The sequence below is a fragment of the Colobus angolensis genome, unplaced genomic scaffold (assembly GCF_000951035.1).
Source record: "Colobus angolensis palliatus isolate OR3802 unplaced genomic scaffold, Cang.pa_1.0 Scaffold249, whole genome shotgun sequence".
In the NCBI taxonomy this organism is placed as follows: Eukaryota; Metazoa; Chordata; class Mammalia; order Primates; family Cercopithecidae; genus Colobus; species Colobus angolensis.
Genome location: NW_012115699.1, coordinates 864,826 through 878,240, shown reverse-complemented (window position 1 = coordinate 878,240; position 13,415 = coordinate 864,826). Strand labels below are relative to the sequence as shown.

The following is a 13,415-nucleotide window of genomic DNA, read 5'->3' as shown; positions in this document are numbered from 1 at the left end:
TCCTGAGTTCTAGTTTGATTGCACTGTGGTCTGAGAGACAGTTTGTTATAATTTCTGTTCTTGTACATTTGCTTTACTTCCAACTATGAAGACATTGTCACAAGAGTGGCAGAGGAAATGACGCTTTTCCCCAAAGACAAGAAAATCTACTCAGACAAGAGCTGTAAGACTGAACAATGACAGCTAGATTTCCACTGAGCTCTTAACCAGGGACCTTGCCTTTCAGAAACATTTTGAAGACTTCTTTGGGGTTTGGCACATTTGCACCTGTGAACTTTCAGGATATAGAAGTTTCTAAGAATTGATTTTTGAAAAGACACTAATCTGTCAAGTGCACTTGTCATTTTGCAACATGACAGCAATCCAACTGTTAATTACAGTTAAAGATAAACTATAAAATCCCCTTCACACTTACTGTTGCTGACTTTGACAGAAGTGCCTGGAAACAGCTGTGCAAGGGAGGCCTGAGGATCGAGGATTGTTTCTGACCCACAACACCCACACCTCAGAAGCTACTGTTGTGACTGAAGGTGTTCAAAGGCCCTGCTACAGTCTGAAGAGCATTAGGTTTTCACCTGCTAAAAACATTCTTCTGTTCTGTTTCTTTTTCTTCACACAGAGAGGATTCACTGACTTGCATTTTCAGTTTAAATTGGTGGCACTTGACAGGTACAAATAGTGTCTGGTGGGAGAGCATGGCCCTGCAAGCTGAACACTCTTGGCCTGGAGTGAACTGTCTGCATGTGGGGTGGGAGCTCCATATGAGGCCTCTGCAGAGCGGGGCAGACAGGTCCGTTACTCTGGCTGCTGATTACATCCGTGATCATGGAATTCCTTCACCCATCTCTCACTTGATATCGCTTACCCACTTGCCTTCCTTGTACCACATCTTCTCCTGACCTTCACTTGCTACTAGATTTCCCCCAGCCATATCATCATAGAGGCTAATCAGAATAAGACGGTAGCTTCAAATTTGAGTCCTTGGTTCCTGTGGTTAAATGTTTGCTGTTAGCTTTAAAATATGGGTCAAGAGGCCGGGCGCGGTGGCTCAAGCCTGTAATCCCAGCACTTTGGGAGGCCGAGACGGGCGGATCACGAGGTCAGGAGATCGAGACCATCCTGGCTAACACTGTGAAACCCCGTCTCTACTAAAAAAAAAAAAAAAAAAAAAAAAATCTAGCCGGGCGAGGTGGCGGGCGCCTGTAGTCCCAGCTACTCCGGAGGCTGAGGCAGGAGAATGGCGTAAACCCAGGAAGCGGAGCTTGCAGTGAGCTGAGATCCGGCCACTGCACTCCAGCCCGGGTGACAGAGCGAGACTCCGTCTCAAAAAAAAAAAAAAAAAAAAAAAATGGGTCAATATCTTGCTTTACTCCAGAGAACCATTTGAAATTCACAGGACCTGCACATTCTCCATGGTTGACATGTGCCCAGACTGAGCAGTCAGTTTGCAGATTCGACATTGCCAAAGAAGTGGGAGTATTAAACACTAGAACTGCTAAGAGTTTTCAAGGATATGTATATTTATTATAATGTTTTTACTTCAGAACCTTAGGTAATAGAAATATAGGACATTGCTTATTTTAAAACATGAGAAGGACATAAAATGGAATAATTGCTTATTTTTCCCCAGATACTCATAAAACAAATGGTATGAATTTTTTTAACTTTTATTTTAAGTTCAAGGGTGCATGTGCAGGTACATAGGTTAACTTGTGTCATGGGGGTTTGTTGTACAGATTATTTCATCACCCAGGTATTAAGCCTACTACCCATTAGTTATTTTTCCTGGTCCTCTCCCTCCTCCCACACTCCACCCTCTGACAGGCCCCAGTGTGTGTTGTCCCTTTTTATGTGTCCATGTGTTCTCATCATTTAGCTCCCACTTATAAGTCAGAACATGCAGTATTTGGCTTTCTGTTCCTGCGTTAGTTTGGAATTTTTATTGTTAAATCCATGGTAATATGTCATCACAATTGTAGACACAGACAAGCTTAGTCTGAAGTTGTGGCTGGTTCTAGGTGTCATCTAATAATGACACCCTATATGGCATCACCAGGCTGGACTGCCCTGATCACTGAGAAGTAAGGCTTAGATTCCAGCCATTGTGAATCATTCTGTGACTGTCCTATAGTTGCAGTACAACTGCAGACACATAATTAGAACAATGTGCAGCATTTTTATATATAAAATGTAATAGAATGAATTTATGACATGGAAATACCTTGTAGGGTATCACATTTAGTCTTTTAAAAATACCAAGGGGCTTAAAATTTTTAGTACATATTCTCAAATTGGAGTTAAGTTACATTTCTTTTATAGCCTTTTGGGTATCTGGTCAAGAGAAAACAAGATTTTTCTCTGTTTACAGTGATGCAATAAGCTCAACACATTTTGGCCACCAAATAAATAAAATAGGAATAAAAATTGATACTGAATGTTGTATCATTTGAGCAGTAATTATTTTATTTATTCACACAAACCTGAGCTAATTGAAAGAAGAGCCCAGCCTGTCTATGCCATTAAGAGGAACATTTCCAATTATCAAGAGGAACATTTCCAATTAAAGCTATGTTTAATGCCAATAATTATTTCTTGAAATTGGTATATACATGTTGTTTTAATAAACTGTATATGAATGATAATTCTAATAATAACTCAATCTAGAGTGCCCCTTAGAGCTTATGCTCATAGGAAATTTAGAACTCTTGCAAAATATAGCTATTTTTGATGCAGAGAAGTATGATGGGATAATCAATAAAAGGATGCCAAGCATAAAATTTCTTTTACATTATGATAAAACTGTCAGGGAAAGTGAAATGGAAATATGGGTTCAAGGAGAAAAAGGAACAATCTAAATTTCTATCTCTTGGGGAAAAAAAGAGCTTGTTCATGTACTTTTAACATTGAATAATGGTAAGTATCAAATCACCATGGCATTTAGATTCAATTGGACTGTTTTGAAGAGTTATATTTTTATTTTTAAATGTTGATATTTAAAATATGCTGGAAGTTACATCCTTAGCAACCACTTATAAAGTTGGAATTTTAAAATATAGATGTTCACTTAAAAATGTATAAGGGGGTACATTGTTTTTCAGATTCTTTTAGGGGGTACATGAGAAGAAGTGCTTAAAGCCTACTAGGCTACACCTGTGGTGTGATCTCTTCTCATTTCTTTCTCAGTTTTCTTATTTTCCTATCTACATTACGAATTTTCTTTGTGCAAGAATTATATCCAATTTCTTGTGTTTTCACCCCAAAGACTTGGGGAGAGAAGAATGTAAGCAACTGTGGAGCTAAGCCCAGGAAGGGGGTGACTTAAGCCATCTTTGTATTCTGGCAGGTTTACAGCTCATGCTCATGGATTTTATGTGCATTGCAGATATCACTCAGTTCTGCTCTTTGGTCAGGAAGCTGTCCGCATCCCAAAATGTAATTCTTCCTCACCCTCCACCTACTATTGATGCATGGAATCCCTTCAAATGATGTCACAAATCTTCAGTCCACATTTATCAAAATGCATATATCCTTAGGAGAAGTAACATTGATCTAGTATCAGATTAAATTAGTTGACTCGTAAGAGCAAGTTCTTATAAAGGTAGATGAGGAGAACCAAAAGGTTGCTTGTCTAGGTTAACATGTTCGCTCCTTAAGCTGACTGCAGACTAACCCAAGTATCTCTTCTTTACTGAAGTTATCCTAAAGAGTGTATCAGATAGGACGTATGAATTCTGAAGTGATCAACCACATCAAAATTCTCACTTCTGGGAAAACATCATTTTTAAATAGAGAAGCTTTTGGTGCCTAGACTGACTAAGAAATGAAGATAAAGTCTATGGTGAACACTGTCTGGCCTGCAGTTTGCAGGTCACCCCAAAGTAAAACTAAGCAGTCACACAACTGGATTTCCCTTTGTGTGAGTGAATGAGTTAAAACACTTCCTTTCATGTTTCTGGTAACTCTACATAATCAAAACCTTTATGGCTGCAAATTTTCCTTCCTCTGGTGTAGGGAAGATTTTGGTGCAGTGCCTAGAACACAGTAGGCATTCAGTAGATGTTGGTCAAATAAACAAATTTTCAGGAAGGGAAGGAACTGCTGAGGAATTCTTTATAATAAATTTAGACTGCCAATTAATCTGAAACCTGGTCCCTAAAGACTTGTGTCTTTGATTCATTTTTCTCTGCAGCAAGTGAAAGGGAACTTTCCTAGGTTGCAGACCTGCATTTCAGAGCTCCGCATGTTACAGAGAGAAGGCTGTTTCAGATCACAAGGCGCTTCTCTGCGGCTGGCAGTAGAAGATGGGCTCCAGCAATTCAAACAATACAGCACACATGTGACCACAAGGGCAGCTCTGACCTATACCTCCCTGGAGGTAAGTGATGCTGGCCTTTAGGACTGACTCCAAGCTGTGTTCTGATTTCAGTCCATATAGGTCGTTGTTTATCATACTTACGTTGTTCTCTCTTTGATTCACTCTGGATGTAATATTCAAAGCTAGATTTTCAGCTCACTACAGACAGAGGACATGTTTCTCTTCTTCCTATAACCTGTACAGTTCTTAATGTAGAGATAGTTATAGAGAAGAGCTCTAAAAACATAGACTGAAGTGAATTATAAGGAAAAACTGAAATCAAAATAAAATCTGAATATGCCATCTGCCTCTGGGTTTTTGGAAATTGTAAAGCAAATGTTAAACTGCCTACATTGGTAGCTGTATTTATGTTTACCTTGGTACTCTTAGGAATTTACAGTTGTTTTTAATTAAATCTTGGCATCAAATTGAGTAAATTTTCTCGGGATTAGCAAGTGTGGAAATGCAAGAGTGCCAGACTGAGCCAATCTTAAAAATATAAATAAGGGCGTGGCTGGATACTCCATTGGGCACATGAGCAAGTGCGAGTTAAGACAGTTTTGATCTCTTGTAACCTCAGGGATCAAACAGACAGGACAAAAAATAATCTTGTGGGATTGCTGGTTTCCAATTCTTCATGTAAGGAGCTTGGAAGTTGCCACTCCATTCTAACAACTAGTAAAAAGCTTAACAAACTAAAAAATCCACAATATTTTTTTAGATCCCTGAGAAGTGAGGTCACAGGGCAAACTGTTGCCTCCAAAATGGGAGAGACAACCAGACAAATATAGAGAATCACAACATACTGGAACAGAAACCTCCACAGGAGCCAGTGCTAGAATAGGAAACTATCATTGACATTGCTACAGGCTAGGTGTGGACAAGTCTCAAATTCTAGGAGAGGATGAGCATTGTGGCTCACACCTGTAATCCCAGCACTTTGAGAGGCCAAGGCAGGAAGATCACCTTGAGGCCAGAAGTTCAAGAGCAGCCTGGACAACTTAGCAAGACTCCATCTCCACAAAAAATAAAGATTAGCCAGACTTGGTGGTGTGCACCTATAGTCCTAGCTACTTGAGAGGCTGGGGCAGGAAGATGGCTTGAGCCCAGGAGTTCAAAGTTGCACTGAACTATGATCCTACCACTCCACGCTTTTGTTTAGTTTTACCTCCAGGAGCTCAACCAAGTTCTCATAGTGAACATCAGGGGAAAATTCCCTCATGCCTCTGACAGGGAGAGGGAAAAATGAACCATTTTGAAATATACCAGAGCACTCTGTTCTTAACAGGTATAAAGAAACTACCCTAACAGGTAGTTACTCAGGAGAAACTAGTTAAACAGAACCTAACCCCTAACCTCCTGGGATTTTATCAGAGTCTAAATGACCTGGAAGAAGGGAAATACCAAACTACACCCAGCTGTGTCCTTCAATGTAGCAGAAAGGAAATACTCAACTTCAGCCCACTCTACCCATCCTGTCCCACCTAAGTATGGAGAGAAAAAACTGAGGGACACTTGTAAAGTTCACAGTCCAGAGGCATAGGTTCACTAAAAGACTGAGACCTAATCATACTTCCCCTCCCTCTATCCCTTACCACACATTACTAAAGGCCTGCTTATAGCAGCTCCTTTAGACTGGAACATCACGTACAACTATAAAAAGCATACTAAAAGACAAAAAACACAGTTTGAAGAGACAGAGCAAGCATCAGAACTAGACATGGCAGAGACACTGGAATTCTCAGACCGCAGAATTTAAAGCAACTATGATTAATATGCTAAGGCTGTAATGGATAAAGTAGACAGAATGAAAGAACATATGGGCAATGTAAACAGAAAGATGGAAATCCTAAGAAAGAATCAAAAAAAGGTACTAGAGATCAAAAACATTGTAATAGATGTGAAGAATGTCTTTGATGAACTTATTAGTAGACTTATGGCTGAAGAAAGAATCTTTGAACTTGAGGATGTATCAATAGAAACTTTCAAATCTGAAAAAGCAAAGAAAAAAGACTGGAAAAAAAAAACCAGAACAGAATATTCAGGAACTGTGGGGCAACTACAAAAGGTATGACTTACATGTAACGGGAATACCAGAAGGAAAACAAAGAAAGAAACAGAAGAAACATTTGAACAATAATGACTGAGAATTTCTTAAAGTCAGATACCAAACCACAGATCCAGGAAGCTCAGAGAACACCATTAAACCACATGCTCCTGAACAACCAATGGGTCAATGGAGAAATTAAAAATGAAGTTTAAAATCTTCTTGAGTCAAATGAAAATGGATACACAATATACCAAAACCTATGAGATACAGCAAAAGAGGGAAGTTTATAGCAATAAATGCCTACATCAAAAAAGAAGAAAGAAAGATCTCAAATAAACAACCTAACATTGCACCTCAAGGAACTAGAAGAGCAAGAATAGACTTAACCCAAAATTAATAGAAGGAAAAAAATAGTAATGATCAGAATAAAAATAAAAGAAATAGAGGCTAAAAAATATAGTACAACGCTTTGGGAGGCTAAGGCAGGAGGATCGCTTGAGGCCAGGAGTTGGAGACAGGCCTGGGCAACATAGTGAGATCCCATCTCTACAAAAAAAACTTTTAAATTACCCAGGTATGGTGCACACACCTACACCTGTAGTCCTAGCTACTTGGGAGGCTGAGGTGGGAAGATTGCTTGAGCCCAGGAGTTTGAGGCTGCAGTGAGCTATGATTATACCACTGGGGTGACAGAGCAAGACCTTGTGTCTTTAAAAAAACAAAAACAAAAACACACACACACACACACATATAAAAGTTCTATTAAAAAAGAACTAGTTTTTTGTCTGTTTTTTGTTTGTTTTGTTTGTTTGTTTTGAGATGGAATTTCGCTCGTTGCCCAGGCTGGAGTGCAATGGCGCCATCTCGGCTCACCGCACCCTTCACCTCCCAGGTTCAAGCAATTCTTCTGCCTCAGCCTCCCTAATAGCTGGGATTACAGGCATGTGCCACCACATCTGGCTAATTTTGTATTTTTAGTAGAGATGAGGTTTCTCCATGTTGGTCAGGCTGGTCTTGAACTAAAAAGAACTGTTTTTTTGAAAGGACAAACAAAATCACAAACTTTTAGCTAGACTAAGAAAACAAGAGCGATGATTCAAATAAATCAGAGATTAAAAAGGAGACATTACAACTGATACCACAAAATACAAAGGATTATTATAAACTATTATGAAGAACTATATGCCAACAAATTGGAAAACTTAAAAGAAATGGATAAATTCCTGTATATATACAATCTGCTAAGACTGAATCATGAAAAAATAGAAAACCTAAACAGACCAACAGCGAGTAATGAGATTGAATCAGTAATAAAAAGTTTTCCATTAAAGAAAAGCCCCAGACCTCATAGATTCACTGCTGAATTCTACCAAACATTTAAAGAAGAACTAATACCAATTTTTCTCAACTACTCTACAAACTTGAAGTGGAGAGAACTCTTCCAGACTCATTCTACAAGGCCTGCATTACCCTGATACCAAAACCAGACAAGGGCACAATAAAAAAGAAAACTATAGGCCGGCCAGGCGCGGTGGCTCAAGCTTGTAATCCCAGCACTTTGGGAGGCCGAGACGGGCGGATCACAAGGTCAGGAGATCGAGACCATCCTGGCTAACACGGTGAAACCCCATCTCTACTAAAAAAAAAAAATACAAAAAACTAGCTGGGTGAGGTGGCGGGTGCCTGTAGTCCCAGCTACTCGGGAGGCTGAGGCAGGAGAATGGCATAAACCCGGGAGGCGGAGCTTGCGGTGAGCTGAGATCCGGCCACTGCACTCTAGCCTGGGTGACAGAGCGAGACTCCGTCTCACAAAAAAAAAAAAAAAAGAATAGGCCAATATCTCTGATGAACATAGATGCAAAAACCCTTAAAATATTTGCAAACCAAATCCAATAGCCCATCAAAAAGATCATTTAGCATAATCAAGAGGGATTTGTCCCAGGGATGCAAGGATGGTTCACCATATGCAAATCGATAAACATGACACATCACATTAACAGAATGAAAGACATAAACTATATGATCATCTTCATAGATGCAGAAAAAGCATTCAATAAAATTCAACATCACTTCATGATAAAAACTCTCAACAAAATAGGTACAGAAAGAGTGTACCTCAACACAATGAAGACCATATATGATAAACCCACAGCTAACTCATACTGAATGAGGAAAAGGTGAAAGCTTTTCCTCTAAAATCTGGAACAAGTACCAGGTGCAGTAGATCACGCCTGTAATCTGAAATAAGAGCTGAAATAAGAGGATCACTTGAGGTCAGGAGTTCAAGACTAGCCTGGACAACATAGTGAGACCCTGCCACTACAAAAAAAAACTTTTTGGAAAAACTAGCTTAGAGTGGTGGTGTATGCCTGTAGTTCCAACTACCCAGGAGGCTAAGGCAAGAGGATCAGTTGAGCCCAGGAGTTCAAGATTACAGAGAGCTATGAGCATACCACTGCATTCCAGCCTGGGCAACAGAGCAAGACCCTGACTTAAAATAAGGGAAACAATTCATGACATTGGTCAGGGCAAGTATTTTTTTTTTTAATAAGACCTCAAAAGCACAGGCAACAAAAGCAAAAATAGACAAATGGAATTTTATCAAACCAAAAAGCTTTTGCACACCAAAGGAAACAATCAAAAAAATGAAGTGGGCCAGGTGCAGTGGCTCACACCTGTAATTCCAGCACTTTGAAAGGCCAAGGCAGCAGGATCACTTGAGTCTAGGTGTTCCAGACCAGCCTAGTCAACATGGTGAGACCCCCATCTCTACAAAAAAAAATACAAAAATTAGCCGGGCATGGTGGCATGCATCTGTGGTCTCAGCTACATGGGAGGCTGAGGCAGGAGGATCACTTGAGCCTAGGAGGTCAAGGCTGCAGTGAGCCATGATCGCACCACTGCACTCCAACCTGGGCAACAGAGTGAGACCCTGTCTCAAAAAAAAAAAAAATAGAGTGAAGTGAGAGCCTACAGAATGGAAGAAAATATCTGTAAACTGTACATCTGACAAGGGATTCATATCCAGAATATATAAGGAACTCAAACAACTCAATAGGAAAAAAATGAATAATTTGAAAGAGCTGAATAAACATTTCTCAAAAGAAGACATACAAATGGCCACAGGTAGGTGAAAAAATGCTCAACATCACTAATCAAAGAAATGCAAATCAAACCCACAATAAAATATTACTTCACCCCAGTTATAATGGCTACTATAAAAAAGATTTTAAAAATAACAAATATTGGTGAGGAGGTGGAGAAGGGGGACCCTCCTTACATTGTTGGTAAGAATGCAAATTAGTACAGCCACTATGGAGAACAATATGAAGGTTCCTCAAAAAATTAAAAACAGAACTACCATATAATCCAACAATCCTACTACTGGGTATATATCCAAAGGAAATGAAATCAGTATGTTGGAGAGATATCTTCACTTCTAGGTTTATTGCAGCACTGTGCACAATAGCCAAGATATGGAATCAACCTAAGTGTCTGTCAATAGATAAATGGATTTTTTAAATGTAGTATTTATACACAATGGAATACCATTCCTTCATAAAAAAGAATAAAAGCCTGTTGTTTGTGACAACATGGATGAGTCTAGAGAACATTATATTAAGTCAAATAAGCCAGGCACAGAAGGACAAGTACTGCATAATCTCACTCATTTGTGGAATCTAAAAACATTGATCTCAGATGAATAGAGTTAGTAGAGAGTTGAATAGCGGTTATCAGAGGCTGAGGAGAGTAGGGAGAAAGGGTGGAAAGGGTGGATGAGGACAGGCTGGCCAATGGTGCAAAGTTACAATTAGATAGGAGGAATAAGTTCTGGTGTTCTGTTGCACAATAGCATGACTATAGTTAACAGTAATGTGTATTTCAAAATAGTTAGCAGAGAGGATTTTGAATGTTCTCATCACAAATGAATGAGAAGTGTTTGAAGTGATAGATATGCTAATTATCCTGATTTGATCATTATACAATGTATACATGTGTCAAAACATCACACTGTACCCGTAAATGTATACAATTATTATGTGTCAATTAAAAACAAAATAAAATTTTTAAAAATGGACCAAAGACCTTATCAGACACCTCACCAAAGAAAGTACACAAATGGTAAACAAACATGAAAAGATGCTCCACATCATGTGTCATCAGGGAAATGCAAATTAAAACAACAGTGAAATACCACCACATACCTATTAAAATGGCTAAATTTCCAGAACATTGACAACACCAAATGCTGGTGAGGATGTGGAGCAACAGGAACTCTCATTCATTGCTGATGGGAATGTAGAATGGCACCGCCACTTTGAAAGACAGTTTGATGGTTTCTTACAAAACTAAACATATATTTACCATATAATCCAGAAATCATGCTTCTTGGCATTTACCCAAAGGAGTTGAAAACCTGTCCACACAAAAACCCGCATATGGGTATTTATGGCAGCTTTATGCATAATTGCCAAAACTTGGAAGCAACCAAGATATCCTTCAGTAGATGAATGGATAAATAAACTATGATTCATCCAGACAATGGAATATTATTCAGCACTAAAAATAAATGAGCTATCAAGCCACAAAAAGATATGAAGGGACCTTAAATGCATATTACTAAGTGAAAGAAGCCAGTCTGAAAAGGCTGCATATATATCCCCAACTATATGACATTCTGGAAAAGGCAAAACTATGGCAATAGTAAAAAGATCAATGTTGCCAGGGGTTGAGGAGAAGAAGGGATGAATAGACAGAGCAGAGAGGATTCTTAGGGTGGTGAAAAGGCTCAATATGATATTTATTATACTGATGGGTACATGTCATTATGCATTTGTCTAGACTCATAGAATGTACTACACCAAGAGTCAACCCTAATGTAATCTGTGGACTTTGGGTGATTACGATGTGTCAGTATAGGTTCAGCAATTGCAACGACTTTGGTGGAAGATACTGATAGTGAGGGAAGCCATGTATATGTGGGACAAGGGGTATATGGGCTATCTCTGTACCTTCCTTTCAGTTTTGCTGTGTACCTAAAACTTCTCAAAAAAATTAAGTCTTTTAAAATAATAGTAATAGTGCTTTAATCTACATCCCTCTTCATGGATCAAAAACGTCTAACTACAAATGAGAATTGCATATGTTTAATGATTACCTTCCAGAGTTTAAAAGTTCAAGAGGAAACTGCTAATAATAATATAGAGTGGCCAGTCATGGTGGCTCACACCTGTAATCCCAGTACTTTGGGAGGCCAAGGCGGGCAGATCATGAGGTCAGGAGTTTGAGACCAGCCTGACCAACATGGTGAAACCCTGTCTCTACTAAAAATAAATAAAAAATTACCCGGGTGTGGTGGCACATGCCTGTAATCTCAGCTACCCTGGAGGCTGAGGCGGGAGAATCACTTGACCCCAGAAGGCGGAGGTTGCAGTGAGCCAAGATTGCGCCATTGCACTCCAACCTGGGCAACAGAGTGAGACTGTATATATATACTGTGTTCATTCAGGTAGAATAAAACATTCAAATTGTATACAGACACCTGAATATTCCTTCAAGTGAGATATATTGGTCAAGGATAAGTACATTTTAGAGTCAAAAGAGCAAAAGAAATAGCTCGAGTGGATCCAGCAAGGAGATAAATTAGTCTGAGAATGTGAGATGGAAGCATCACTAAGAGAAAGGAGCATATAGGCTCTCTAATATTTGGTATACATTTAGTGTGTAAAATTTAAGAATCTTATTTCGTCACCTTGTAAAATCTAAGTGTTTTGAGCCATGAGAGGCTCCTAGTGGCTCAAGCAATCTTAAAAGACTAAAACACAAATATGGTTTCACCAGTCACTTTCTGGGGTCAGCTCAGCCTGATTGGAAAGGTCTTGTGATAACCTGTCCCACAGGAATCTGTCAGATAAAATTTGATTTTAAGTTACAACCAAATCCTTTTTGCATTAAACACAATAGCCACCACCACAGACTTATGCTGTAATTATCCTCCAGGTAGGAACTGTTATGTTCCTCACTCAGTACATCAGGGAGAATAGACACATTGATTCTTGGATTTATTTTCAGATTACTATTCTGACTTCTCAGCCTGGAAAAGAGGTGGTCAAACAATTGGAGGAAGGGTTGAAAGATACAGACCTAGCCAGAGTCAGGAGGCTTCAGGTCGTTGAGGTCACAAAGGGAATCCTAGAGCATGTGGACTCAGTGTCTCCTGTTGAGGATCCCAGCAATGATGGTAAGAATTTTTTTAACAAAGTAAAAAGAATGGTAAGAATTTTAATGAGCAGTCTTTTACAAGTCAGAAAGATTATTTACCATGGTCTTTTTGTGTTGTTAAATGGTAAATGAAGCCAGTAGATTTCATTGAGGTTCAGACAGATGTTTCTAGATGTTGGAGTTGAATTTTTTAATAATCATTTTATTTCAGAAACAATATATCCTAATAATGAAAACTAAAATTTTATGGGTATAAAAAGTAAAAATTCCTGGCTGGGTGCGGTGGCTCAAGCCTGTAATCCCAGCACTTTGGGAGGCCGAGACGGGCGGATCACGAGGTCAGGAGATCGAGACCATCCTGGCTAACACAGTGAAACCCCGTCTCTACTAAAAAATACAAAAAACTAGCCGGGCGAGGTGGCGGGCGCCTGTAGTCCCAGCTACTCGGGAGGCTGAGGCAGGAGAATGGCGTAAGCCCAGGAGGCGGAGCTTGCAGTGAGCTGAGATCCGGCCACTGCACTCCAGCCCGGGAGACAGAGCAAGACTCCGTCTCAAAAAAAAAAAAAAAGTAAAAATTCCTTTCTCCCCTAATCACTTTGAGGGGATTGGGCTAGCCCTTCTAACGTTCTTTTATACACACACACACACAATATTTTAATTAACACCCTTATTATTTTATAGATACATACATGCACATACACAATTAATTTACTGAAACCTTCTTTGTTCATGTGTGTTGGACAGCTGTGTCAGTGTTTATAGATCAGACTCATTTTTTTAATGGCTACC

The 13,415-nt window shown here is 39.3% G+C and overlaps 1 protein-coding gene across 1 annotated transcript in view; it reads left to right on the top strand.

Moving 5' to 3' along the window:
• Positions 1-13,415, top strand: part of M1AP (meiosis 1 associated protein) — a 96,268-nt gene that overhangs the window by 32,012 nt on the left and 50,841 nt on the right. The window contains exons 3-4 of the mRNA XM_011946102.1: positions 4,190-4,375; positions 12,477-12,645. Of these exons, the coding sequence (XP_011801492.1) occupies positions 4,190-4,375; positions 12,477-12,645 (355 nt within the window). The remainder of the gene's footprint in view (positions 1-4,189; positions 4,376-12,476; positions 12,646-13,415) is intronic.